Source organism: Oryctolagus cuniculus, chromosome 13, assembly GCF_051225735.1.
Source record: "Oryctolagus cuniculus isolate XC-2025 breed Fujian yellow rabbit chromosome 13, ASM5122573v1, whole genome shotgun sequence".
In the NCBI taxonomy this organism is placed as follows: domain Eukaryota; kingdom Metazoa; phylum Chordata; class Mammalia; order Lagomorpha; family Leporidae; genus Oryctolagus; species Oryctolagus cuniculus.
In genome coordinates this window covers 1660406-1685857 of record NC_142879.1, presented here as the reverse complement: position 1 = coordinate 1685857, position 25452 = coordinate 1660406, and the positions used below count along the sequence as shown (strand labels likewise).

Below are 25452 nucleotides of genomic sequence, written 5' to 3'. Positions count from 1 at the left end.
CTCCCCGCCGTGTCCTGAGCATGTGTCCCGCGGGGTGGACGCACCACGGCCTCCTGCGCTGGGCCCTGTCTCAGGGACACCTCTCCCCGCCGTGTCCTGAGCACGTGCCCCGCGGGGTGGACGCACCACGGCCTCCTGCGCTGGGCCCTGTCTCAGGGACGCCTCTCCCCGCCGTGTCCTGAGCACGTGCCCCGCGGGGTGGACGCACCACGGCCTCCTGCGCTGGGCCCTGTCTCAGGGACGCCTCTCCCCGCCGTGTCCTGAGCACGTGCCCCGCGGGGTGGACGCACCACGGCCTCCTGCGCTGGGCCCTGTCTCAGGGACGCCTCTCCCCACCGTGTCCTGAGCACGTGCCCCGCGGGGTGGACGCACCACGGCCTCCTGCGCTGGGCCCTGTCTCAGGGACGCCTCTCCCCGCCGTGTCCTGAGCACGTGCCCCCGCGGGGTGGACGCACCACGGCCTCCTGCGCTGGGCCCTGTCTCAGGGATGCCACTCCCCGCCGTGTCCTGAGCACGTGCCCCCGCGGGGTGGACGCACCACGGCCTCCTGCGCTGGGCCCTGTCTCAGGGATGCCTCTCCCCACCATGTCCTGAGCACGTGCCCCGCGGGGTGGACGCACCACGGCCTCCTGTGCTGGGCCCTGTCTCAGGGATGCCTCTCCCCGCCGTGTCCTGAGCATGTGCCCCACGGGGTGGACACACCACGGCCTCCTGTGCTGGGCCCTGTCTCAGGGATGCCTCTCCCCACCGTGTCCTGAGCACGTGCCCCCGCGGGGTGGACGCACCATGGCTTCCTGCGCTGGGCCCTGTCTCAGGGATGCCTCTCCCCGCCGTGTCCTGAGCATGTGCCCCACGGGGTGGACACACCACGGCCTCCTGCGCTGGGCCCTGTCTCAGGGACACCTCTCCCCGCTGTGTCCTGAGCACATGCCCCGTGGGGTGGACGCACCATGGCCTCCTGCGCTGGGCCCTGTCTCAGGGACGCCTCTCCCCGCCGTGTCCTGAGCACATGCCCCGTGGGGTGGATGCACCACGGCCTCCTGCGCTGGGCCCTGTCTCAGGGACACCTCTCCCCGCTGTGTCCTGAGCACATGCCCCGTGGGGTGGACGCACCATGGCCTCCTGGGAGGCCGACATCCCAACTGCACACAGTTACACAGCGTATGTCCCTTGCCTGTGTGTGCGTGCACATCGGGCCTGCATGTGCATGTCCGTGCACACACAGCAGGGGCAGACTACAAGGCACGTTGTGATGAGCTCACTGAGTGGAGGCCGCAGGCCGGCACGACCCGGGGATTCTGAGCAGGGACTGGGTGCAGTCTGTCCTCTCAGCTGACGGTTTTCGTGAGCTCTGCTCGTCTACCCGTCTTACCCTTTGTGGAGGCGACCTCGCCACAGCCTGGCTTAGGCAGCCAGTGAGGCTCTCTGCGACCAGGCACGGGATTACCCAGAACCTGCACGTCCCCACGAGGCGGCGGCGGCTCTGCAGGTCAGCAGGCGTGCCCTCTGCGTGGCCGCGGCAGATCACGGGCGGGGGGGGGTGAGGGGTGGGGGACGGCCCGGGGCTCGCGGCAGCTTAGGTCTCTGCTTCCCTTCTCGGGAGAGCGAGTAGCAGGGACAGGTGGGAAACGTTTGTCGTGTCAATAAGGAAAGCAACCGCACAAAACCACGAGAGAGCACAGGGGGACCAGGAGGGCGGCTTCCTGCCCCTCAGCCTGGACCACCGTGGGCCTTCACCTCGTCTGGAACCCGCAACGGGGCAGGAACCTCCCCATCCAAGGCCAGGCGGGGCCGGGTGGGGGCCAGGCGGGGGAGGGGGGGACTGGGCGGGGCCCCGAGGACTGCTGGCTGCCGCGGGCACTCCCGGCAGCACACAGAGCTGCACTGCACACCCTTCCCGGCACAGCAGTGGGGAGACCCTGCCAGCGAGGGCTCGGAGCCCGGGGCAGGGACATACCCCACGGAGGCTCGCAGCGCAGTCACGAGAGGCGCGTCCCCGAGACAGGCAGGACAGGGAGGGGGCAGCGGGGGCAAAGGACCTGAGGGCGAGCAAACCCTCACGAGGGCCTTCTGACGCCCAGCTGACCCCAGAGCCGCACGCAGCGAGCGAGCGGGGCAGAGGCGGAGGCGGTGAGAGTTCCAGCACGCGACGGCCGCAGGTGGGCCAAGTGCGACCTGAACCACCTCCAGGCCAGAGGCTCTCTCCCACCAGGCAGGGAAGGCAGGCAGCCCCTCCTCCAAGGACGGCCTCGCAGAGGGGCTGCCGAGACCCCAGCCAGACGCCCTTCCCGAGGGGGGCGCGCCCTGCACCCTTCTAGTCTCCTGTCGCTTTCTGGCCCTGGTGGAAAGCAGGGGTAGGACCCTGAGAGGGGTGAAGGCAGGATGGGGAAGCCAGCAGCCAGGCAGCCAGGGCAGGGGCCGTGGGCGGGAAAGAGGGCGAGCCAGAACCCACGCGCTCCTGTCTCACCCCTGCGCTCCTGTCTCACCCCTGCGCTCCTGTCCCACCCTCTGCGCTCCCGTCCCACCCCCTGCGCTCCCGTCTCACCCCTGCTTTCCCGTCTCACCCCGTGTGCTCCCGTCTCACCCCTGCACGCCCGTCTCACCCCTGCGCTCCCGTCTCACCCCGTGTACTCCCGTCTCACCCGTGTTCCCGTCTCACCCCTGCGCTCCCGTCTCAACCCCTGCGTTCCCGTCTCACCCCGTGTGCTCCCGTCTCACCCCTGCGCTCCCGTCTCACCCCGTGTACTCCCGTCTCACCCGTGTTCCCATCTCACCCCTGCGCTCCCGTCTCACCCCCTGCGTTCCCGTCTCACCCCCTGCGTTCCCGTCTCACCCCGTGTGCTCCCGTCTCACCCCCTGCGCTCCCGTCTCACCCCTGCGCTCCCGTCTCACCCCGTGTGCTCCCGTCTCACCCCTGCGCTCCCATCTCACCCCCTGTGCTCCCGTCTCACCCCTGCACTCCCGTCTCACCCCCTGCGCTCCCGTCTCACCCCCGCGCTCCTGTCTCACCCCCTGTGCTCCCGTCCCTGCACTCCCGTCTCACCCTGTGTGCTCCTGTCTCACCCCTGCGCTCCTGTCTCACCCCTGCGCTCCCATCTCACCCTACACGCTCCCGTCTCACCCCCTGTGCTCGTCTCACCCCTGCACTCCCATCTCACCCCCTGCGCTCCCGTCTCACCCCTGCGCTCCCGTCTCACCCCCTGCGCTCCCGTCTCACCCCTGCACTCCTGTCTCACCCCTGCGCTCCTGTCTCCCGTCTCACCCCACATGCTCCCGTCTCACCCCCTGCGCTCCCATCTCACCCCTGCGCTCCCGTCTCACCCCACGCGCTCCCATCTCACCCCTGCGCTCCCGTCTCACCCCTGCACTCCTGTCTCACCCCAGACCACGAGCTCAGAACATCTCTCTTCTATCAGCGAGAGAGAGGCAGAGGCCACACGTGCAGACTGGGCCGGGGTTGGCCCAGCTCTCTCAGTTACTCACTGTGTGCATGTGCTCACTGCGTACACGTATGTGCCCACTGTATGTGTCTACTGCATGCACTCACTGCGTGCATGTACTCCCTATGTGCTCGCTGTATGCATGTATTCACTGTGGGCACGTATGTGCTCACCACACGCATGTATGTGCTCGTGGTATGTAAGTGTTCACTGTGGGCACGTATGTACTCACCATACACATGTATGTGCTTATGGTATGTAAGTGTTCACTGCAGGCACATATGTACTCACCATACACATGTATGTGCTCATGGTATGTAAGTGTTCACTGCAGGCACATATGTACTCACCATACACACGTATGTGCTCGTGGTATGTAAGTGTTCACTGTGGGCACGTATGTGCTCACCATACACATGTATGTTTTCGTCGTATGTAGTGTTCACTGCATGCATGTATGTACTGACCATACACATGTATGTGCTCGTGGTATGTAAGTGTTCACTGCACACACGTATGTACTCACCATACACATGTATGTGCTCGTGGTAGTAAGTGTTCACTGTGGGCACGTATGTGCTCACCATACACATGTATGTGCTCCTGGTATGTAAGTGTTCACTGTGGGCACGTATGTACTCACCACACGCATGTATGTGCTCGTGGTATGTAGTGTTCACCACGTGCATGTACTGAACACACACATGTATGTGCTCCTGGTATGTAGTGTTCACTGTGTGCATGTATGTACACACCATACACATGTATGTGCTCGTGGTATGTAGTGTTCACTCCGTGTGTATGTACTGACATGCACACGTATGTGCTCCTGGTATGTAAATCGCTGTGTGTGTCTTCACGGTGTGCCTGTATGTACTTGCCATGCACATGCACGTACTTACTGTATGTGTGTATTTGCTATATATCCACGTTCACCGTATTCACTGTACGTGTGCATTTGCCATGTGTCCACTTTAGGTACTGGCTGTATTGCATGTTTGCTGCACAGCTGTTCACATGCATTCACCGTATGAGCTCGGACACATTCCTCAACCTGCACCTCGGGCTTCTCACGTGCAGAATGGGCAGAAGAGTGCAGTCGTCATGACAATTATGAAAGTACGTCTGATGCTAACCAGGGATGGTTCCCACTGAGCAGCCACGGATCCCGGCTCTCGGGAGAGACGACACTGTACGACACTGCACTCCCCAAGATCGTCTTCCAGGGACCTCAGCAACTCACTCCCCAACCCCCAGGTCCGGGAGGGGGCCGCCTGCTCCCTGTGGGGCTCCGCCAGCTTCCACGGGGCCAGCAGCTGTAGGGGTCCATTCAGCAAGAAGACATGAGGCAGTCATAGGGAATCCGCCACGAGACGTCCCCACGGTGACTCCCAGGGCGCCGGCCCCTGCAGCAGTGCCGCACAGCAAGCAGGGGTCACTGGGCACCTGGGACAGCAGCCTGAGGGACAGGAGCGGGGCAGGAAGCAGGGGTCACATGCAGACCCCTGCTGTGCGACGGGCCTTGGAAATGAGGACAGCATCTTGAGGTATCATGGGGGTCGCAGAAGCAGCGAACGTACGGTCGGGGTATCGTGGGGGTCGCGGAAGCAGCGAACGTACGGTCGGGATATCGTGGGGGTCACGGAAGCAGCGAACGTACGGTCGGGATATCGTGGGGGTCGCGGAAGCAGCGAACGTACGGTCGGGGTATCGTGGGGGTCGCGGAAGCAGCGAACGTACGGTCGGGGTATCGTGGGGGTCGCGGAAGCAGCGAACGTACGGTCGGGATATCGTGGGGGTCGCGGAAGCAGCGAACGTACGGTCGGGATATCGTGGGGGTCGCGGAAGCAGCGAACGTACGGTCGGGGTATCGTGGGGGTCGCGGAAGCAGCGAACGTACGGTCGGGGTATCGTGGGGGTCGCGGAAGCAGCGAACGTACGGTCGGGATATCGTGGGGGTCGCGGAAGCAGCGAACGTACGGTCGGGGTATCGTGGGGGTCACGGAAGCAGCGAACGTACGGTCGGGGTATCGTGGGGGTCGCGGAAGCAGCGAACGTACGGTCAGGGTATCGTGGGCGTCACGGAAGCAGCGAACATACGGTCAGGGTATCGTGGGCGTCACGGAAGCAGCGAACATACGGTGCCTGGCAGAGCGCACACGCAGTGTCCCCATGCTGCAGGTGACCCGGTGACACCGTGACCCACGTCCCTGAAGGTAGAACGCTAACCACCTTAGCACCACGTGCGCTGGGTGTGTGGGGCAGGTCTCTTCCCTGCCCCTTCCACGTTAAGCCCTCCACTCCCCCAGTCTTGAGTCTTAGCTCTGCACAGTTCTTTGCCCTCCTCCCCCTCAGCACACAGACCATTTCCGGGCATGTTAGCATGTGCGCACATGCATAATGCAGCCAGTGTGTGCACACACATGTACAATGCATGTTAGCATGCATGTGTGTACCATGCACGTTGGCATGCGCATACATGTACGCTATACAATGCACATTAACATGTCCTGCGTACAGACGTTAGCATGTGTGCACATGGGTGTATGATGCATGTGCTACGAGTGCCCGTTTCAGAGAACAGACTTACGGTGTAGACGCTCAGGATGGTTACAGTGGGAACTCAACGCCCGAATCATTCTGCTCCAGGCAAAATCCCCTTTTCTGCCTGGTTTACATGGCATCGTTCCACGGCGTCTGTCACGCGGAAGACAGCAGGAGGATGTGGGCAGACGCTGTCTCCTGTTCACAGCTGGGGTTCCCAGTTCCTCAACACTGGCCTTTCTGAACCCTGGAATCAACGGGCCCCTCACCACACCCACAGGCCCCTCACCACACCCCCTGGGCCCTGGGCACCTCACCACACCCCTGACACCCCTGGGTACCTCACCACACCCCTGATATCCCTGGGCACCTCACCACACCCCTGACACCCCTGGGCACCTCACCACACCCCTGGGCACCTCACCACACCCACGGGCCCCTTACCACACCCACAGGCACCTCACCACACCCCCTGGGCACTGGGCACCTCACCACACCCCTGGGTACCTCACCACACCCCTGACACCCCTGGGCACCTCACCACACCCCTGGGCACCTCACCACAACCACGGGCACCTCACCACACCCCTGACACCCCTGGGTACCTCACCACACCCGACACCCCTGGGTACCTCACCACACCCCCCGGGCACCTCACCACACCCCTGACACCCCTGGGCACCTCACCACACCCCCGGGCACCTCACCACACCCCTGGGCACCTCACCACACCCCTGACACCCCTGGGCACCTCACCACACCCCTGACACCCCTGGGCACCTCACCACACCCCTGGGTACCCAGAAGCCTGGCAGACTGAGTCCTTTACCCCGGGGACTTTTCTGGCCAGGCAGGCAGAGGCCCCCGACGCTGCACAGGGCACGCTCAGGGCTGGGGTGGAGCGCCATGCACGTGGGCGCCGCTGTGGCACCCAGCGCTCCTTTCACTGCACCTAGGAGGCCTCATCTGCATTTCCACGTGTTCCTTCTGGAAAATTCTTTAAACATCTAGCGGGCTGCTTAGATCTGCATGTAGAAACACAACTGCTACCCTGGTACCTGGGGCCTGTATCGAGTGAAGGGTCACCCTCTGCTTCACAGCGAGAGCCCAAGAAAGCAACACCCGGGCATTTCCTCTCAGGGCTGAGCCCAGCAGGGCGCCCGCAGCCTCCACACAGGTGCGCCCCGGACGGGCTGCTGCCTCCTCAGACCGCGCCGGGTCCCCAGAGAAGGTCACAGCAGGGAGGGCCGAGGGCGCCTCAGCCGGCTCTGCCTGCCCAGCACGGCGAGCAGCGACGGGGCTCGGCGAACGGCAGCGCATCAGCCTCCCTCCATCCTCATGCAACACAGAGAGGCAGCACGGCCGCCTGCCCGGAGCCCGCCCAGCTTTGCCTTAGACGCCGGGGAGCCCCGAAGGACCCCAGAGACCAGGCGCCTCGGGTTTTCCGGTGAAGAAACGGAACCCAAGGGTGAAGTGGCCGAGCGGGGGCCACATGGCTCCAGGGGACGGAGCTGCCACAGCCCTGCATTCGCACGTCAACTTCCGAATCATCACACTGCTCTTCTGACAAGCACGGGCCGTTCCAAAATAAAGAGGCTTTTCACGCGGGCCTGGGCGCCACGGGCGCTGAGGTCGGATCGGGGGCAGCGGAGCCTCCCAGAGAGGGCCGAGGACAGTGGTGCAGTGGGCTGCAGAGCACCAGAGCAGCAGCAGGAGATGGCGAGGGCCGGGCGCGGGCAGCGGCCAGGGCCTGCGGCGCTCCGCAGCCGCGGCACACAGCTGCCCGTTCTGGCGTCAGGAGGCGTATCTGCAGCAGGCACAACTTTTTTAAACAGGCAACGCAGTCTGAAGAAAAGGGTCAGGAACTTTCTCCCAAGCGCTGTGCGGCTTGGGAAGGGACCATTGTCCCCGAGGGCCCGGGGGTGGGGGCTCCCTGTGGGGGCTAAGTGCCCTCAGACGGCTGTGCTGCCGCTCCAGCCAGGGCAGCGCTCCGGGTGCCCAGGAGATCTGAGCGGGCTTCAAGCAACAAGCGAAGCCCTGGCGTCTGCCTCGCCCAGCGCGCCCATCCACAGCACCGCCCCACCTGCTAGCCCTGGAGAGCTCCGTGGCCACCGAGCGCCAGCTCCTGTGCAGACACAGCACGCTCATCTCCGAATGTGGTCACGGGTCCTGGTCACACTCACGAGCTGGCCGCTCGGCCCTTGAGGGATCTCTGCTCTCACACGCGCTCCAACAGCTGCCGTAAGAAGGCCCTTCTCTGTTGCATGGATAATTCTCAGATTCTAGGGTGCTTACGAGCCATGCGGGGGTCTCGCTCCAACGCAGGTCCTAACCCGGCAGCCTGGGCGGCCTGCAATGCCGCACGTCCACCACGCACGCCGGTCCACGTCCACGCTTGGAGCAGGAGGGCGCCCAGCCCAGCCCCCTGTAGGATCAGACTGTCGGCTCCTAGGAATGTTTCCTGTGGCTGACTGCCCCGCCCACCTAGCCCTCACGGTGCAACCCAAATCAGTGTCACCGCAGCTCCACACACACTGCGTCTCCCGGCTTTGATGGCACAGCCCCGACCACGCCCTCACCACCACTCCACACTCCAAACACTTCTCCAGGGCCCTCTGGGACACACAGATGTTGCTCCTGGAACCGGACTGCCCACACCGTGTTGTCAGGGTTTCTGGAACATTATGGCCCAGCCAGGAAGAGCCCGATGCGGCGTCAGAACGAGCCCCCGTTCTGTAATTCCCACATCCCTGGCTCCTGCAGGTGAACCTCTGAAGTGCCCAAGGATCACCAGCCAGCCTTCCAGCCCAAAAATGAATACTGAGCGGTGTGGCGCTGCGGCAGGCTCCGCCACCACCGGAGGAGCTGCTGGTAGAGTCCCGGCTGCTCCGCTTCCGCTCCAGCTCCCTGCCAACGACCTGGGAAAGCAGCGGGGCTCTGCACCCACATGGGAGGCCCGGATGGCACTCTGAAGACAGACGCAACGAAACAAAATGCAAATCTGTCGTCCCCAGAGCACCCTCTTCCCTCTCCTTGCGGCAAATCCTGCAGCCAGACGCGTGGTGCTCCCTGCACTCTCTCCTGACCCCCAGCCCCACTCCCCAGGTCCACACCCAGTGAGCGCAGCTGGCCACGCATCCCTGAAGTCCCTCACTCTGCTCGGACGGAGCTGCTGCTCTCTCCTTGCCCACGACAGCGCTCGGCTCCCGACCCCTCTTCCTCACCTCCTCCAACCCCAGCGGGCACCCTGGCTCTGCCTGTGGACTCTTCTCCGCCGGCCCTCGTCCAGTCCCAGAGCACCAACCTCTGTGTGAGAGGAGGGAGCCCAACGAGCCCCCCCTTGGCCCTCCCACCCCGAGCTCAGCGTCAGCGGGAGACACGCAGGGCCCACGCTGCCCTGCCAGGCGCCCTCCACAGCCGCTGTCCTCCTCCCGGGAGCACCTGCAGCCGGCACACCCTGCCAACGCCCTCGCCACCCCCACAGAAGTGAGCTGCAGCCTGCAGCCTGCCCGCTGCCTGAGCGAGACACAGCAGCTCTCCATGCCTTGTCAAAACCAGCCCCAGCCCCCGAGTCCCGCGACCCGGCTGACCTGGCCCCCACTGCCCTACGGGCCGCCGCAACACCTGCCGTGACAGACTCTGCCCCTTCTCCCCTCCCCTGCAGCAGCTACGACACGGCTCCCACCGCACCACTCCTCCCTGTTCTCTCGGCCCGGGGTTCACAGGCTCTGCCCACGCTGCATCAGGCGTGAACGGGCATCCTGGCTCTGGGCCCCTGCCTGGGACTCCCAGCAAGACGACGACCCTCAGGGCCAAGTCCTCACCCGGGCTCCCACTCACGCATTCCATCCTGTACCACTGACTGCACTGGGACATGTGTATATGTATGTGTGTGTGTGTGTGCCCCTCACTCTCCTGTGCACACTGACTGCACAGGGATATGTGTGTGTGTGTGCCCCTCACTCTCCTGTGCACACCCTGACTGCACTGGGACACGTGTGTGTGTGTGTGCCCCTCACTCTCCTGTGCACACACTGCACTGGGACACGTGTGTGTGTGTGTGTCTCCCTCACTCTCCTGTGTACACACTGACTGCACTGGTGTGTGTGTGTGTGTGTGTCCCTCACTCTCCTGTGCACACACTGACTGCACTGGGACACGTGTGTGTATGTGTGTGTGTGTGTGTGTGTCCCTCACTCTCCTGTGCACACAATGACTGCACTGGGACACGTATGTGTGTGTGTCCCTCACTCTCCTGTGCACACAATGACTGCACTGGGACACGTGTGTGTGTGTGTGTGTGTGTCCCTCACTCTCCTGTGCACATCCTGGCTGCACTGGGACACGTGTGTGTGTGTGTGTGTCCCTCACTCTCCTGTGCACACACTGACTGCACTGGGACACGTGTGTGTGTGTGTCCCTCACTCTCCTGTGCACACCCTGACTGCACTGGGACACGTGTGTGTATGTGTGTGTGCCCCTCACTCTCCTGTGCACACACTGACTGCACTGGGACGTGTGTGTGTGTCCCTCTCCTGTGCACACCCTGACTGCACTGGGACATGTGTGTGTGTGTGTGTGCCCCTCACTCTCCTGTGCACACACTGACTGCACTGGGACGTCTGTGTGTGTGTGTGTGTGTCCCTCACTCTCCTGTGCACACACTGACTGCACTGGGACACGTGTGTGTGTGTGTGTGTCCCTCACTCTCCTGTGCACACCCTGACTGCACTGGGACATGTGTATATGTGTGTGTGTGTGTATGTGTCCCTCACTCTCCTGTGCACACACTGTCATGCACTGGGATGTGTGTGTGTGTGTCCCTCACTCTCCTGTGCACACCCTGACTGCACTGGGACATGTGTATATGTGTGTGTGTGTGTGTCCCTCACTCTCCTGTGCACACACTGTCATGCACTGGGATGTGTGTGTGTGTGTCCCTCACTCTCCTGTGCACACACTGACTGCACTGAGTCAGCACAGAGCCTGGAGGAATAAACGATTTTTGCTGATTGACGGAGGGAACCAGAGAGCAGCTCTTTGCTCTCCTGCACTTGGTATGAGTAGAGCAGAAGCTGCACCCAGCTGCGTCCTGAGAGATCCTTGAACGGTCTGCACGCAACAGAGAAAGACACACTCACTTCCTGATGATGGCCTTGGACTCCGGGGAACTTGGGCCTCCGTCCTCCTCACAGCGTGGGCCTGTCAGGTCTCCGTACCTTGATGGACCAAACAACAAGGAAACAGGTCAGCAGTGCTGGCAAGCAGCTGCAGCCCTCCCACTGGGGACGAATGGCTGCCCCTGGCAGGAGGGAGCGGCGCGGTGCAGCTCTGGGTTGCTTAGCGGAAAAGCGATGCGCCAGTCACACCACGTGAGCTTCCCCCTGAACTGCCAGCCTCCAGCAGCTTCTCCCCGACCAGGGAGGCGTCCATAGGAGGAGCAGGCAGATTTGTGGCACGCCAGCCCACAGGCATTGCAGCTGTGAGAGGGGACGTGGCCCATCCCAACACAGCGACGCTGACAATGTGGGAGCTGCCTGCAGGGGTCTATTTTTCTAAAGCAACAGGTGCTTAAATTTAAATGTTTGGGGGGCAGCACTGTGGCATAGCAGTAAAGCTGCTCTGGTTCGGGATCAAGTCCCGGCTGCTCCACTGCTGGCCCGCTCCCAGGCCATGTGCCTGGAAAGGCCGCAGAAGACGCCAGGTGCTCGGGCCCCTGCGCTCACGTAGGGGACTGGGAAGGAGCTCCTGGCTCCAGATCGACCCAGCTGCGGCCGCTGTGGCCATCTGGGGAGTGAACCAGCAGATGGAGACCTCTCTCTCTCTCTCTCTCTCTCTGTCTCTCTCTCTCACAAAAATACATACATACATATATATATATATATATATATATATATATATACACATATATATATATAAAACTCTGCCTTTCAAATAAATCGATCAATCTTAAAGAAATACTTCATTCCCCACTACAAACTCAGAAGCTCCCAGAGGTGCAGCTGCAGCTGCAGGTGCACCTGTGAGCAGGCCGGCCCGGCAGATTCCCTCCACCTGAAGGCGCACTCGCTCTGGGAACCCAGCGCCTCAGCCGGCTCCCGGCAGGCAGACCGGGCACACAGGTCCTGAAGAGCAGACTTCTGTCCTCTGCGGGGGATGAGTGGCGTCAGACCCTCGTGCCTCAGGTTTGCAACACTCCCAGGTCCTGGGAAACTTGAAGGCCCATGCGGGTGCACCTGGCCCCTCTCAGGCGCCGCCAGGCCCTGTCCTGCGCCTCCCTCACCCCCAGGGCTCGGCAGCCTCAGCCACCCTCCCGCTCCCCTCCCTTCTGTCCTGCACCTGCTGTGAGAGGCGCCCTTTGTTCTTCTTGAGATAAGAGCTCAGTCCCATGAGGACTTTCTCAACCTCCGGGGAACAAGACAGGGCTGGGCAGTGAGATTCCTAGTAAACAACATGGGATTTGGGGCTGAGCCCCTGGCCACGGCCAAGCAAGATGGGCATGGGTCCTCTCACACAGGCCGTCTGTCGTCCCAGGGTGCACTCCAGCCTCCTACACCTGCCACTCGACCTCTGCTTCTATCACGCGCCAGCTCAGGCCTCTTACCTCCGGTTCATCTGGAAAATCAGATGTTTTGTGAGCGGGGAGGCAGAACTGAAGCAGCGAGCAGGCCCCGCGGCCTAGAGTGGCGAGCACGCAGTCCCCGGGCCCGGCCCTGGGTCTCCACAGGTTTTAGACTCAGAGCTGAGGTGCAGGTCGGGCTGATACCCCAGAATGTGAAGCCACAATGCATCAGGTGGCCCAAGGAGGACATGGTGACCTATCCTGTGTGCAAAGCCCTCCTGTTAAGTGGCCTGCTGCCTTGTCCCCTCGCTCGGCAGCCTGTGTGGGGTCTCTCCTAGCCACCAGGACCGGCGTGATGCTTGGAGACCAGTAGGAGCCAGGGTGCAGCTGCTGGGCTCACACCCACCGACTCCTCCCCACCTAACCGGCCAGGAAATCTCGTGGTCCTGCCTGTAGAGCAGGCCCTGGACCCAAACCTCTCAGTGCTTCTGTGGCTTCCACAGATCAGTGCAGGACACAGACAGGGCACAGACCGGACACAGACAGGACACAGAGCACAGACAGGACACAGACAGGACACAGACAGAGCACAGACAGGGCACAGACAGGGCAGACAGGATACAGGACACAGACAGGACACAGGACACAGACAGGGCACAATCAGAGCACAGACAGGGCAGACAGGACACAGGACACAGACAGGACACAGAGCACAGACAGGACACAGACAGGACACAGACAGGGCAGACAGGACACAGGACACAAGAGACAGACAGGACACAGTCAGAGCACAGACAGGTCACAGACAGGGCAGACAGGACACAGGACACAGGGCACAGACAGGACACAGACAGGACACAAGAGACAGACAGGACACAGTCAGAGCACAGACAGGACACAGACAGGGCATAGACAGGGCACACCCATCCCTCCCCTTCCAGGGCAGTGAATGCAGGGCACACACGTAGGCCTCACAGCCGTGGAAGGGCTGGGGCCACACCAGCAAGGCCGCCTCCAGTGTCTGCAGGGCTACCGGCTTCAGGGCCAAAGCCCCGCCTCTTTAGAAGGCGTGGCATTGAGCAGCAGCCTCTCCAGATGGCAACTGGCAAAACCTCCATTAAAACACGGCTAGCGGCATGGCTCGGGTGCGATTCTCTGCCTCCAGGACAGCCTGGAGCAGTACCTGCTGCAGGCTACAATTACCACAGAAATCAAAGGGGAGCAAGATCCACCCGGGGTCTCGCAGGCCACTGGCATTCACACAGGGAACACTCACTTCCGGGGGCGGCTCTGCCCTGGGCCTCTCCCGGCACTGAGGTGGCCACTGGTCCTGACGAAGCTGTGCATGGGGGCAGGGTCCGCAGCAGGGCCCCGCCCTGGAGAGGCTCAACAAGCCCACCCGGGATGGTCGTGCAGCCACTCGGCTCCGCCCACCCTGGCCCAGCGATGGTGGCTGAGCCCTGTGGTGAGCCAGGCGCCAGGGGCTGGCTTTCCGTGCATCGTGACCTGGCTCTCACGGAAGCCCAGAGAGAAACCTGCTGATCCTCTACCACGGGGAGAAGCGGGGAGACAGCTCAACAGGCCTGAACCGGAGAAGCTCAGGGTTTCTCCTTTACTTCTCTGTCTGCCGTGGGCTCCGCCACGCTGGGACTCTCCAAGCTGGGAGCCTTGGAAGCAGTCGGTGTGCGCAGAGTCAGACGTGAACATGCAAGGCAGGGAAAGGATGGGGCCAGCACGTGTGGCGCAGTGGGTTAACCCCAGCCTGCAGCACCAGCATCCAACACAGGCGCCGGTTCGAGTCCCAGCTGCTCCACTTCCGATCCAGCTCTCTGCTATGGCCTGGGATAGCAGTGGAAGATGGCCAAAGTGCTTGGGCCCCTGCACCCACGTGGGAGACCCGGAAGAAGCTCCTGGTTCCTGGCTTCGGATCAGCTCAGCTCCAGCTGTTGAAGCCAGCTGGGGAGAGAACCACCAGATGGAAGACCTCTCTCTCTGTCTCTACCTCTCTGGAACTCTTGTCTTTCAAATAAATAAAGTAAATAAAAAAAAAAAAAAAACAGCAAGGAGGGGAGATGGCATGACAGGGGGTATTCTAGGGAGGACCAGGGCGCATGTGACAAGGAGGCAGCAACGGCCACACGGACCTCAGGGAGAGCACCTCCCGTGCCACAGGAAGAGCCAGCGCCAAGGCCCAGTAGCCGGGGCAGGGCCTCGGCAGGGGAGGACGCTGCTCTATGGGAACACAACAGGCTAAGAGGGGACAGCAGGGGAGGCCCCCGAGTGACAGGGCCATGGCGAGGGCACAGCCGGCCATGGCACCGCACCTCCTCCCCTGCGTGCAGCAGATACCCTTGAGCTGTGTCTCCTGTGAGCTCACGGAACCTCCACTACCCTGAAGAAAGAACGTGGGGAGGGCAGGGCAGGGACAGCGCACAGAGAAGAGGCAGGCCTCCCACGAAGCTGCTGACCTAGGCGCCTCCGGGGGGTCTGATTTTCCAATGACCCCTGGGTTAGGAACAGCCCAGCATTCTTCCCTAACTGACCCACACAGCACAGGTCAGCTATGAGAAGAATGTCCAGGGGCTACCTGGACCCAGGGGAACGATCCGGGCGAAATGGCCTGCAGGTGCCGGCACTAGCGAGGGCAGAAGCCGGCGAGTCCACAGAGCAGCCCGCGGCTGTCCTGTCCCTCTGATTAGTGCCCTGTGACAGGGCCCTCCCCGCCCTGAGACCCAAGGCCTGGGCTGCAGCCACCAAGCCCCCGGGAAAGGTCTGGGGCCCCTGTGGAGTTAGTTTGTCGAGGGAAGGGAGAGGTCCAGGCTGAGGGAAGGGGCGCAGGGCTGGGCAGAGCCCTGCTCCGTGCTTCCCGAGGCCAGAGGTTCCCGTGACTGAGCAAGTCCAGCAGACCCCAGAGGAGCTGCGCCCACCCCACACAGGCACCCCACAGCAGACAGTGCCTGGGACTGCTGCCTCTCGACAGTCCCCGCTCGCCACGGAACTCCCTTCAGAAACACCTTTGCTCCAGCCCCTGTCCACAGCCGTCTCCAAGAGGAGGCCAAGAAAAGGACACAGGTTCGGCCGCTGCCCACCCAAGGGCAGGACAATCGCCTGGCGCCCCTGGCCGCGCCGTTTCTCATCTCGACAGGAAGTCACGTCGGCCCCTGCTAGAGCGCCCACTGTACCTAGGGCTCTCCTCGGCCCATCTCCTGCACTCAGACCTGGGGGGCCATCCACGTTCCACCCCACCCCGACAGGTGGCAGTGCTGGACACCTGCCTGCCACACGGCATGGGCCATGCTGAAGGACCACGGACGGGGCAGGGAGCCCGAAGCGCCTGATGGCCACAGGCCACGTCCGGTCCGGGATGAGGCGGCACAGGACCAGCAATCCAGTGCCAGCCTGGGCTCCCTGCCCCCCCGACCCCGGGTGTGCCAGGGAGAGCGCGATGGCGGCCCCCACCTCTCTGCGTGCACACTGGCGCCACCTCGTCTTCAGCAGAGGTGAAGGGCAACAGCTGTGCTCCAGGACACGGGGCCTGGAGTCGTCCTCGAGGGCTCAGCTCCCAGAACCACACATCAGAAAAAGCTGAACGCAGCTGGCGAGAAAACCCGACTGACGCAGAAACAGCTAACCCCTTTTCCTTTCAAATTAAAATGGTTCTAAAAATTTATTTGAAAGGCAAAGAAAAAGAGAAACAGAGAAATCTCTCCCGTCGGCTGGTTCTCTCCCCAGATGCCCAGGGCAGCTGGAGCCAGGGCCAGGGGCCCCACCTGGTTCCCCTCTGGAACCCTCGGAGCAATTCCGCTTGCTCCTTCACAAACACCCTAATCTCTCGGGCCTGGGGGCTGCGATGGGGCAGAGCCTCTGACCGCGACCCTTGGGGGCACGCGTGTTCTCGGGCAAAAGGGCCAGGCCACGGTGCTGCCGGGGAAGCGCAGCCTTGCCCAGGGCAGATCCAGGCTTCCGGAGGAGCCGCAGGAAGGAGGCGCTTCCTTCTTCCTTCCTGAGGTCTGGGCGGGGTGGGATTCTAAAGCAGCAGTTTGCGCTTCTGGTTACAGGGTTGAGGGGGGACCACCACGGGCGTGGGTGCCGAGGCCGAGCCCCGTTCTGTCTGCGCCAGACCAGACCGTGGGGGGCGTGCCGTCCTGGACACAGCAAGGTGAAGGCGAGCACCTGCCCCTCCGCGCCCTGGAGCCGTGGGCCTGGACGCAGAGTCCTCTCCCTAACATCAGCTTCTTATCTGCTGCTGCAACAAATGAGCACGAACTCGGGCCTCGAACAAGTTCACCGTCCCACACTCGCGGAGTCAGAGGCCGCCTGTGTTCCCAGGCCCCAGGCCCCGCCTCCATCTCCACAGCCAGCAACACAGCATCGCTCGGACCCCACGCCCACACTCTCTGCCTCTCCTCCGAATCTCGCGATTACACGGAACCCACCCAGACAAGGCAAGGGCCTCTCCTCTTAAAGCCACTTGGTCATCCACCCCGGTGCCCGTGCCACGCAATCTAACACGCTCACTGGCTGCAGGGACTGAGGTGGGCATCTCTGGGGCCCCGTTCTGCTGCTATGGACACATGTATAAGGATCACGCGTGAGACATGCTCCACGAGGAGCTGGCTCCCCAGCAAGGGCACCCAGCGGGGCTGTGCCCGTAGGGACCCTGTCTTCCCCAGCGTCATCGTCCACACAGTCCCGGGAAACACGACCTTCAACAATCTGCCATTCAACAGCCAACCACCCACCTCTTAGCTCGTAAGGTTCTGTTGCTGCTCACGAGTCATCAGCACCCAGAGCCGGGAGCCTGTGTGAAGTCACCGGCTCTCCCGGCGCGCGGAGCAAATGGCTTCCTGTGCTGGGGAATCCCCCATGCCCACCGGTCAGGAGACCGGGCAGGTCTGCATCCTGCACTCGGAAGACCCCCACGGCTTTCCCTCTAAATCAACAGGATGGGCAAACTGACCAAACACCTCACGCGTTTCCAAGCTCAGGGGACACAGGCTCCTGGGAGACCCCCGCTTGTTTCCACTCGGCCTGCAGGGAGCAGTGGTACGAGAGTTATTAAAACTAATGGGGGGGCCAGCACCATGGCTCAGTAGGTTAATCCTCTGCCTGTGGCACCGGCATCCCATATGGCTGCCGGTTCCAGTCCTGGCTGCCCTTCTTCCAATCCAGCTCCCTGCTGTGGCCTGGGAAAGCAGTAGAAGATGGCCCAAGTCCTTGGGCTCCTGCACCTGCGGAAGACCCACAGGAAGCTCCTGACTCTTGGCTCCGGATCAGCGCAGCTCCAGCCGTTGCAGCCACTGGGGAGTGACCCAGCAGAAGGAAGACCTCTCTGTCTCTTCCTCTCACTGTCTGTAAATCTACCTCGCAAATAAAATAAAGCTTAAAAAAAAAAAACTAATGCATCATTTGCTTGTCCTTGTAAACAAGTTTCGTTTTTTTTTTTTAATTTGAGCGAGAGGAAGAAACGAGACAGAGACGAGAGAGATGGTCCGTCACTGGCTTTCTACTCAAAGGCTTCAGTTACGCTGAAACCAGGAGCCCAGACCCCGTCTGCGTCTCCCACAAGGGTGGCCGGAACCCTGGCACGTGGACCACAACGTGCTGCCTTCCGCAGTGCACACCGGCGGGAGCAGAGCCGGGACTGGAACCAGGCAGTCACACAGCACGGGGGCGGCCCAGGCAGCGTATGAACCGCTGCCCCGACAGCCACCCTGCGCGCCACTATGTCAGAAACCTTTCCTATACAAGCAAGAGAATTTAACACTACTAATAACTCTTTTTTTTTTTTTTTTTTTTTTTTTTTTGACAGGCAGAGTGGATAGTGAGAGAGAGAGACAGAGAGAAAGGTCTTCCTTTTGCCGTTGGTTCACCCTCCAATGGCCGCTGCAGCCGGTGCACCGCACTGATCTGAAGCCAGGAGCCAGGTGCTTCTCCTGGTCTCCCATGCGGGTGCAGGGCCCAAGCACCTGGGCCATCATCCACTGCACTCCCTGGCCACAGCAGAGAGCTGGCCTGGAAGAGGGGCAACCGGGACAGAATCCGGCGCCCCGACCGGGACTAGAACCCGGTGTGCTGGCGCCGCTAGGTGGAGGATTAGCCTATTGAGCTGCGGCACCAGCCTACTAATAACTCTTAGGACACACAAAAGCACAGAGGAGGTAACATGCGCTTGATGGTATCAAAGGTTAGCGTGAGCATTAATGCTCAGGACGCCAGCACCTGGAGGCGGCTCTTGGTCACCTGTGGGAGGTGCCGTGAGCTGCTGAAGTGGGTTCAGCTCCAGCGCCTGCTCCCGAGAGCCCCCCTGCTGCCCACCTCCCTCCCTGACCTGCCAGAGCAGCGGGAAGGCAGCAGAAACGAACGTCACGGGGACTCCTCCGTGGGCAGATGGCAGCATGGATCCAGGAACATCTGGCCAGAGCCTCGTCCGATTCCAGCACCAAACTGTCTTTAAGTGAGGTCAGCAAAGAGCAAGTCGGAGCTGCCGCACACGTCACAGAAGTGCTTGGCCAGGACCGCGCGGCCCGCACTGAGCTTTCCCAGGCAGCAGAGTTGGTGCTGGAACACACACGAGGCCACAGGCCTTGCCAGTGGCAGCGGAGCCTCCACTCGCCGCCTCTCCCGTGCAACGCAGCGGCGATGGGTCGCATCTGCTGTTCTGCTTCGAAGCACCTGCTCGTGACGGAGCGTACAGAACAGACACTGCCCATCCCTCAGCCTAAGCACTGCTGCAGGCACCTGTCCTGCCCAAGGACACAGCAGCGAGCCCGGCAAACACAGCCTGGGGGAAGGGACACGGCCACGAAACACCGCGGTGTGCTCACCTCATGGTACACGGGGCTAAGCATCCCTACAGCCACAAAACACTGCAGTGTGCTCCGCCTTGTGGGACGGCCATGAAACACTGCGGTGTGCTCAGCCTCATGGGACGGCCACGAAACACTGCAGTGTGCTCCGCCTTGTGGGATGGCCACGAAACACCGCAGTGTGCTCCACCTCATGGTACACGGGGCTAAGCATCCCTACAGCCACAAAACACTGCAGTGTGCTCCACCTTGTGGGATGGCCACGAAACACTGCGGTGTGCTCAGCCTCATGAGACGGCCACGATACACCGCAGTGTGCTCAGCCTCGTGGGACGGCCACGAAACACTGCAGTGTGCTCAGCCTCATGGGACGGCCACGAAACACCACGGTGTGCTCAGCCTCATGGGACGGCCACAAAACACTGCAGTGTGCTCCACCTCGTGGTACACGGGGCTAAGCATCCCTACGGCCACAAAACACTGCAGTGTGCTCCGCCTTGTGGGACGGCCACAAAACACTGCGGTGTGCTCCGCCTTGTGGGACAGCCACGAAACACCGCAGTGTGCTCCGCCTTGTGGGACGTGGGGCGAAGCATCCCATATGGCGCCAGTTTGAGTCCCAGCTGAACTGCTTCCAAACCAGTCAAAGCAGCAGAAGATGGCCTGGCCCAGGGGATTGGGCCCTTGTACCCACGGAGACCAGGACGGAATTCCCAGCTCCCGGCCGGCCTGGCCCAGCCCTGGCTGCTGCAGCCATTTGGGGAGTTAACCAGCGAGGGAAGGTCTCTCCCCCCATGTCCCTCCCTCTAAATCTGCCTTTCAAATAAATGTTTTTTTTTAAAAATAGATAATAGGTGGCTCTGGCGCAATGGATAGTACACTGGACTTCTAAAAATAGATAATTTAAAATATTCAAAAAAAATCAAAAATAGATCATTTAAAATAGTGACCAGTGTCACAAAGAAAGAACCCCACCAGGAAACGGGAAGCAGTCAGGATTTCCAGGCATGTTTCTAAGAATGTCACTCATGCTATCCAGTCTAGACCTCAAACGTGCTATGAGCTGGGGGCTCTGCCACCCTCCCCTCCACAGCAGGAGGCCGAGGCTGCCACCGTTGGCCAGCCCAGCCCAGCACTGCAGAGCAAGCACAGAGTCAGACCCCTGTCCTGTGCGCTCAGCCACGTTCCCTGCTGACAGGCCTCGTGCCTGTGTGGCCTCACTGCTCTCGCCATGACGCACCCTGGAGCCCCCACAGCAAACACAAGCAGTCTTTGCACTTATGACGGAAGGACCAGAAATAAATAAAATGTCCTCCAGCTTTCTATCTGTGCTGTGGAAGCAGTGGTGGCAGCAGAGAGGCCTGCCCCACGAAGATCCACCCGGGGCTCTGTGGGCACCCCCGCCCAGGCCCCAGCAAATGCAGACCCTGGGGTGACCTCACTGGCCCAGGCAACCACGGCCCTGCCTCCCTGTCTGCCGCAGAGCCAAGCTCTCTGCTCAGGGTTCTGTCGCCCTGGTTACGGATGCCCGCCCAGGGCTGCCCTCGCTCACACACACCAGGCACCCCAGACCCAGGCAGCGCTGGGGACGTCTTCCAGAACTGATGAGCACTGCACGAGTCCATCAGTGGTCGGGACACAGGCGCTCACGAGAGCTGCCCACAACGCTATGCAGAGAGAGGCCTCCGGAAACAGTTTCCAGAGAAAACCAGCTGAGGAAGTCGCGGAACGGATGGGGGGATCACCCCTTCCTTTGCGACAACGCAGGAAGTGACGCGGATGCTGGGAGCAGCTGCTGGGTCACGACGGGGCAGGCGGACGTCCAGCTTCCTCTTCTGTAGACAGGGAGTGAAGAGACCAAGGAAGGCAAGTTCCGCCTGCGGAACGCGGCAAGGAAGCACGAGAAGACGTGACTGCAGGGACCTGCTGAGCAAGCGCCTTCCCTGGGACGGGACAAGAACCCGAGCTGGACTGGTCCCCGGCTCGGGCTGCGCCCTCCCTGAGGCGCCACTCGGGCTCTCCTCGTGCTGCGGGGCCCGGCGTCCTGCTGCCTTCTGCTCTCAGGGGTGCGCCCAGCCTAAAGCAGCACCCGCGAGGCTCCCCGAGGAAGTGCAGATGGCAGTGTGAGCGTGCACGGTGCGGTCACTAGGTCACTAGGGTCAGCTGTACGGAAGGCTCTCCGGCATGGGGAGGGTGGCGCACAGCGTAGCAGACCCTTTACTCTCTCCATGGTGTGGTGGGAAGAACAGACCTTTAGTTGGGTACGTACAAAGCCGCAGGAAATAAGACGACCAAGCGCCAACACCACCACTATCCCACAATTCCGTCCCGGAAGGCAGTGTGGCCGAGACCAGCTGAGCCTGGGCGAGCAGCGTGGGATGCCGTCCTGGTGACGGGCTGAGCCCGAGGCAGGACAAGGCAAACACGAAGGTGCGCCTGAGCAGACCCAGACAACTTTGTAAGGAAAACAAGAAATCCCAGAGAACAGACGGTGCCACACGAGAGAGCCGCAGGTGAGACGTCGGGAAGGAACGCGAAGCTGGGCACTCCACAGCCTGTCTGTGTCGGGAACACAATCCCGCAGCATCGCCCTGTCTGCTCCCCAGGTGGATTACGGGGTCAGCACAGCTACAGTAACCCCGCAGTGTTAATCTCACAAAGGATAAGCCATCTACTACTAAGAAGCCAAAAGAAATAATAAAACAATTGTATCAGACCCACAAGCAAAGTCCGACAAGAACAGAACCCCTACGGCGCTGGCCTTCACAGTAGGCGGCTGACGCCATCGCTTCCTCCTAACTGCAGGCACTAAGCACCCCCCAGCCAACCACTCACGCACACTCTGGTTAAACCCAATCACGGCCGGGCCTGGCCACAGGATCCACTATGAGCAGGACAGTGAGCAAAAGGGAACACGCGTGTAGACCTGCACACACACGTGCACAAACCCACACGTCTGCAGAGCACGCAGAGCCACCAGGACTCACGTTGCTGGCCTACTGCGCCCTGTGCCACCTGCAGGACACGTGACAGCACCGCCCCAGACCCCCAAAGCCCTCGTCTGCTTGTCTCGCTAGCGCCGGCTCTGACTCTGGCGGTAAAACTTGAGGTGCCAAGGCGGGGGCTGGGTTCTGTGGCCAGCATGCTGTCGTCTGAGGCATCCTCTCAAAGAACAGGAATATAAGATCATGAATATGCCGGGCTGTGCTGTGAGGCAGCAGTCCACGCTGCTGCTCAGGCACCTGTGTCTCCTATCAGAGCGTGGGTTCGAATCCTTGCTTCCGATCCAGCTCCCTGCCAAGGCATCCCAGGAAAGTGGTAAATGATGGCTCAAGTGCCTGGGCCCCGTACCCACGCAGGAGACCTGGGCCCCGTACCCACGCAGGAGACCTGGGCCCCGCACCCACGCAGGAGACCTGGATGGAGCTCCAGGCTCCTGCCTTCAGCCTGGCCCAGCTCTGGCTGTTGCAGGCATGCAGCAGTGAATTAGCAACTGGAAGACCAACTTACTCTCTGTCTCTCCTCTGTCTCCCCCCTCCTTGTCTCTCCTTCTGTCTCCCCCTTTCTGTCTCTCCTTGTCTCCCCCTCTTTTTCTCTGTCTCTCCTTCTGTCTCCCCCTCTTTCTGTCTCTCCTTCTGTCTCCCCCTTTCTCTCCTTCTGTCTCCCCCTTTCTCTCTGTCTTTCCTCTGTCTCCCCCTCTTTGTCTCTCCTTCTGTCTCCCCCTCTTTCTCTCTGTTTCTCCTTCCATCTCCCCTCTTTCTCTCTGGCCCTGCCTTTCAATTAGATGAAAACAAACATTTTCATAACTAAAATGATGGCTGTAAAATTACACAGATGGTATTGCGAGTGAGGCAGCTCTGTGGGGCCCAGTACCACGGACACCACGGGAGGCCACCTCAGGGCAAGAGCCACGCCTCGTGCTGCCTGTGCAGAACACTCAGCAGGCCACGGGCACCCAGGACTCGCCGACAGCTCAGCTCAGACGCCAGCACTGGATGTGCCCAGAAGAGCAAATGCAGGGCCAAGCTTTGGCCCCTCCAAGCGGCACAAGACAAATCCCAACTCCTCATTCAGCTAGACCTTAATGATAGCTTGAATTAAACACAATTTGGATTCATGCTGATATTTTTACTCATTTTTATATTATTTACTTGTTCACATTTTATTCTTATTCATGGTAAATTACTTAATAATTATCATCCAGCTGGTATTTTTAAAATCCAAAACTATCTTTCCGCTACAATGGGAGAGCAAAGGAACTATTGGAACACTCAACACACAGGGTGAGCGGCTGGCATCGTGGGTAAGGAGCTGTGTGGGACCCCGTGTCCCTGCTGGAGTGTCTGGGCTGAGTCCTGGCTCCGCGGACAAGTCCAGCTCCCTGCTGGTGCACACCCTGGGAGCCAGCAGTGGTGGCTCAGGGCTCAGGACCCTGCCCCGATGTGGGACGTCCAGAGTGAGCTCCAGACTCCTGGCTTCTGCCTGACCCAGCCCCAGCTGTCATAGGACTTGGGGGAGTGAATCAGCGACGGAAGATCACCGTCTCTCGTTTTAAAAAAAAAAAAAAAAAATTAAAAAATTGAAGCTAAGCTGGTTGCACACAAGGTGTTTACCACAGCTGCACAGCTGCACCTCCGGGGCGCCCGTGGAGCCACCTCTCTGAGGCGGAGAGGCCGCCAGCTCCACAGTAACCTGACGGAGTTCGTGATGTTCTGAACTACTCCCCTGTAATGCCTGCAGGGAACGCTCAGCATGTTGGGTCCTCTTGCAAATATAAAGCATAATTCTTCCACTGCTTCTCACCGGGAGAGTTGTTGTACTAGAAAACACTCTCACAGGAACAACCCAGCACCCCACAAGCGCACCCTCCAGGCTTCCTGTTCGTCAAGCAGAGCACTTGTCCTGTGTGTGTGCCGAGTCCCAGGTCACCGGGAGGAAGCCGGCGCTCTGAGGATGGGAACGCGTGAAAACCACTGATCCCAATACTGCACCGGAGACGCTCGGGACCAAAACCTCTCACCGACAGCCTCACCGACGCCCCCACAGGGCTGGATCAGGAGCCTCTTTCTTAAGATTGACATGCGCCAGTAACTGAAAACGTTTAAGCACTGCCATAAAGGAAAGAACGCTGCTAAATGGCTTGTAAAACCAGTGGGCAAACTGGGAAAATATTTCCAACATACAACAGACACAAACTAACTTCCTTAATACACAAGAAGAGGTCCAATCGGACGAGTGATGATCTTCAGAACAGTCCACAGGAAAGAAAGGGGACGCGTGCCAGACGGAGGTGTCACTTCTCAGTGCCGGGGCTGGAGAACACAGCTCCAGGGGTGCAGGAGCTAACACCAGGGATGACTAGGGGGCGTGAGGGACCACACCTCCCTCTGCAGACTGAGGACACAGCCCCCTGCGGAACCCAGGAGAACACAGCTCCAGGGGTGCAGGAGCGAACGCCAGGGACGACTAGGGGGCGTGAGGGACCACACCCCCCTCTGCAGACTGAGGACACAGCACCCTGCAGAACCCAGGAGAACACAGCTCCAGGGGTGCAGGAGCGAACGCCAGGGACGACTAGGGGGCGTGAGGGACCACACCTCCCTCTGCAGACTGAGGACACAGCACCCTGCAGAACCCAGGAGAACACAGCTCCAGGGGTGCAGGAGCGAACGCCAGGGACGACTGGGGGGGGGGGATGAGGGACCATACCCTCCTCTGCAGACTGAGGACACAGCCCCCTGCGGAACCCAGGAGAACACAGCTCCAGGGGTGCAGGAGCTAACACCAGGGACGACTAGGGGGCGTGAGGGACCACACCTCCCTCTGCAGACTGAGGACACAGCCCCCTGCGGAACCCAGGAGAACACAGCTCCAGGGGTGCAGGAGCGAACGCCAGGGACGACTAGGGGGCGTGAGGGACCACACCCCCCTCTGCAGACTGAGGACACAGCACCCTGCAGAACCCAGGAGAACACAGCTCCAGGGGTGCAGGAGCGAACGCCAGGGACGACTGGGGGGGGGGGGGATGAGGGACCATACCCTCCTCTGCAGACTGAGGACACAGCCCCCTGCAGAACCCAGGAGAACACAGCTCCAG

The 25452-nt window shown here is 61.1% G+C and overlaps 1 protein-coding gene across 7 annotated transcripts in view; it reads right to left on the bottom strand.

Moving 5' to 3' along the window:
- RGL1 (ral guanine nucleotide dissociation stimulator like 1) overlaps positions 1 to 25452 on the bottom strand; it is a 192632-nt gene that overhangs the window by 31172 nt on the left and 136008 nt on the right. For all 7 annotated transcript variants that reach the window (XM_070055004.2, XM_089311969.1, XM_089311967.1 and 4 more), the window contains one exon: positions 11126 to 11203. In XM_070055004.2, the coding sequence (XP_069911105.2) occupies positions 11126 to 11203 (78 nt within the window). The remainder of the gene's footprint in view (positions 1 to 11125; positions 11204 to 25452) is intronic.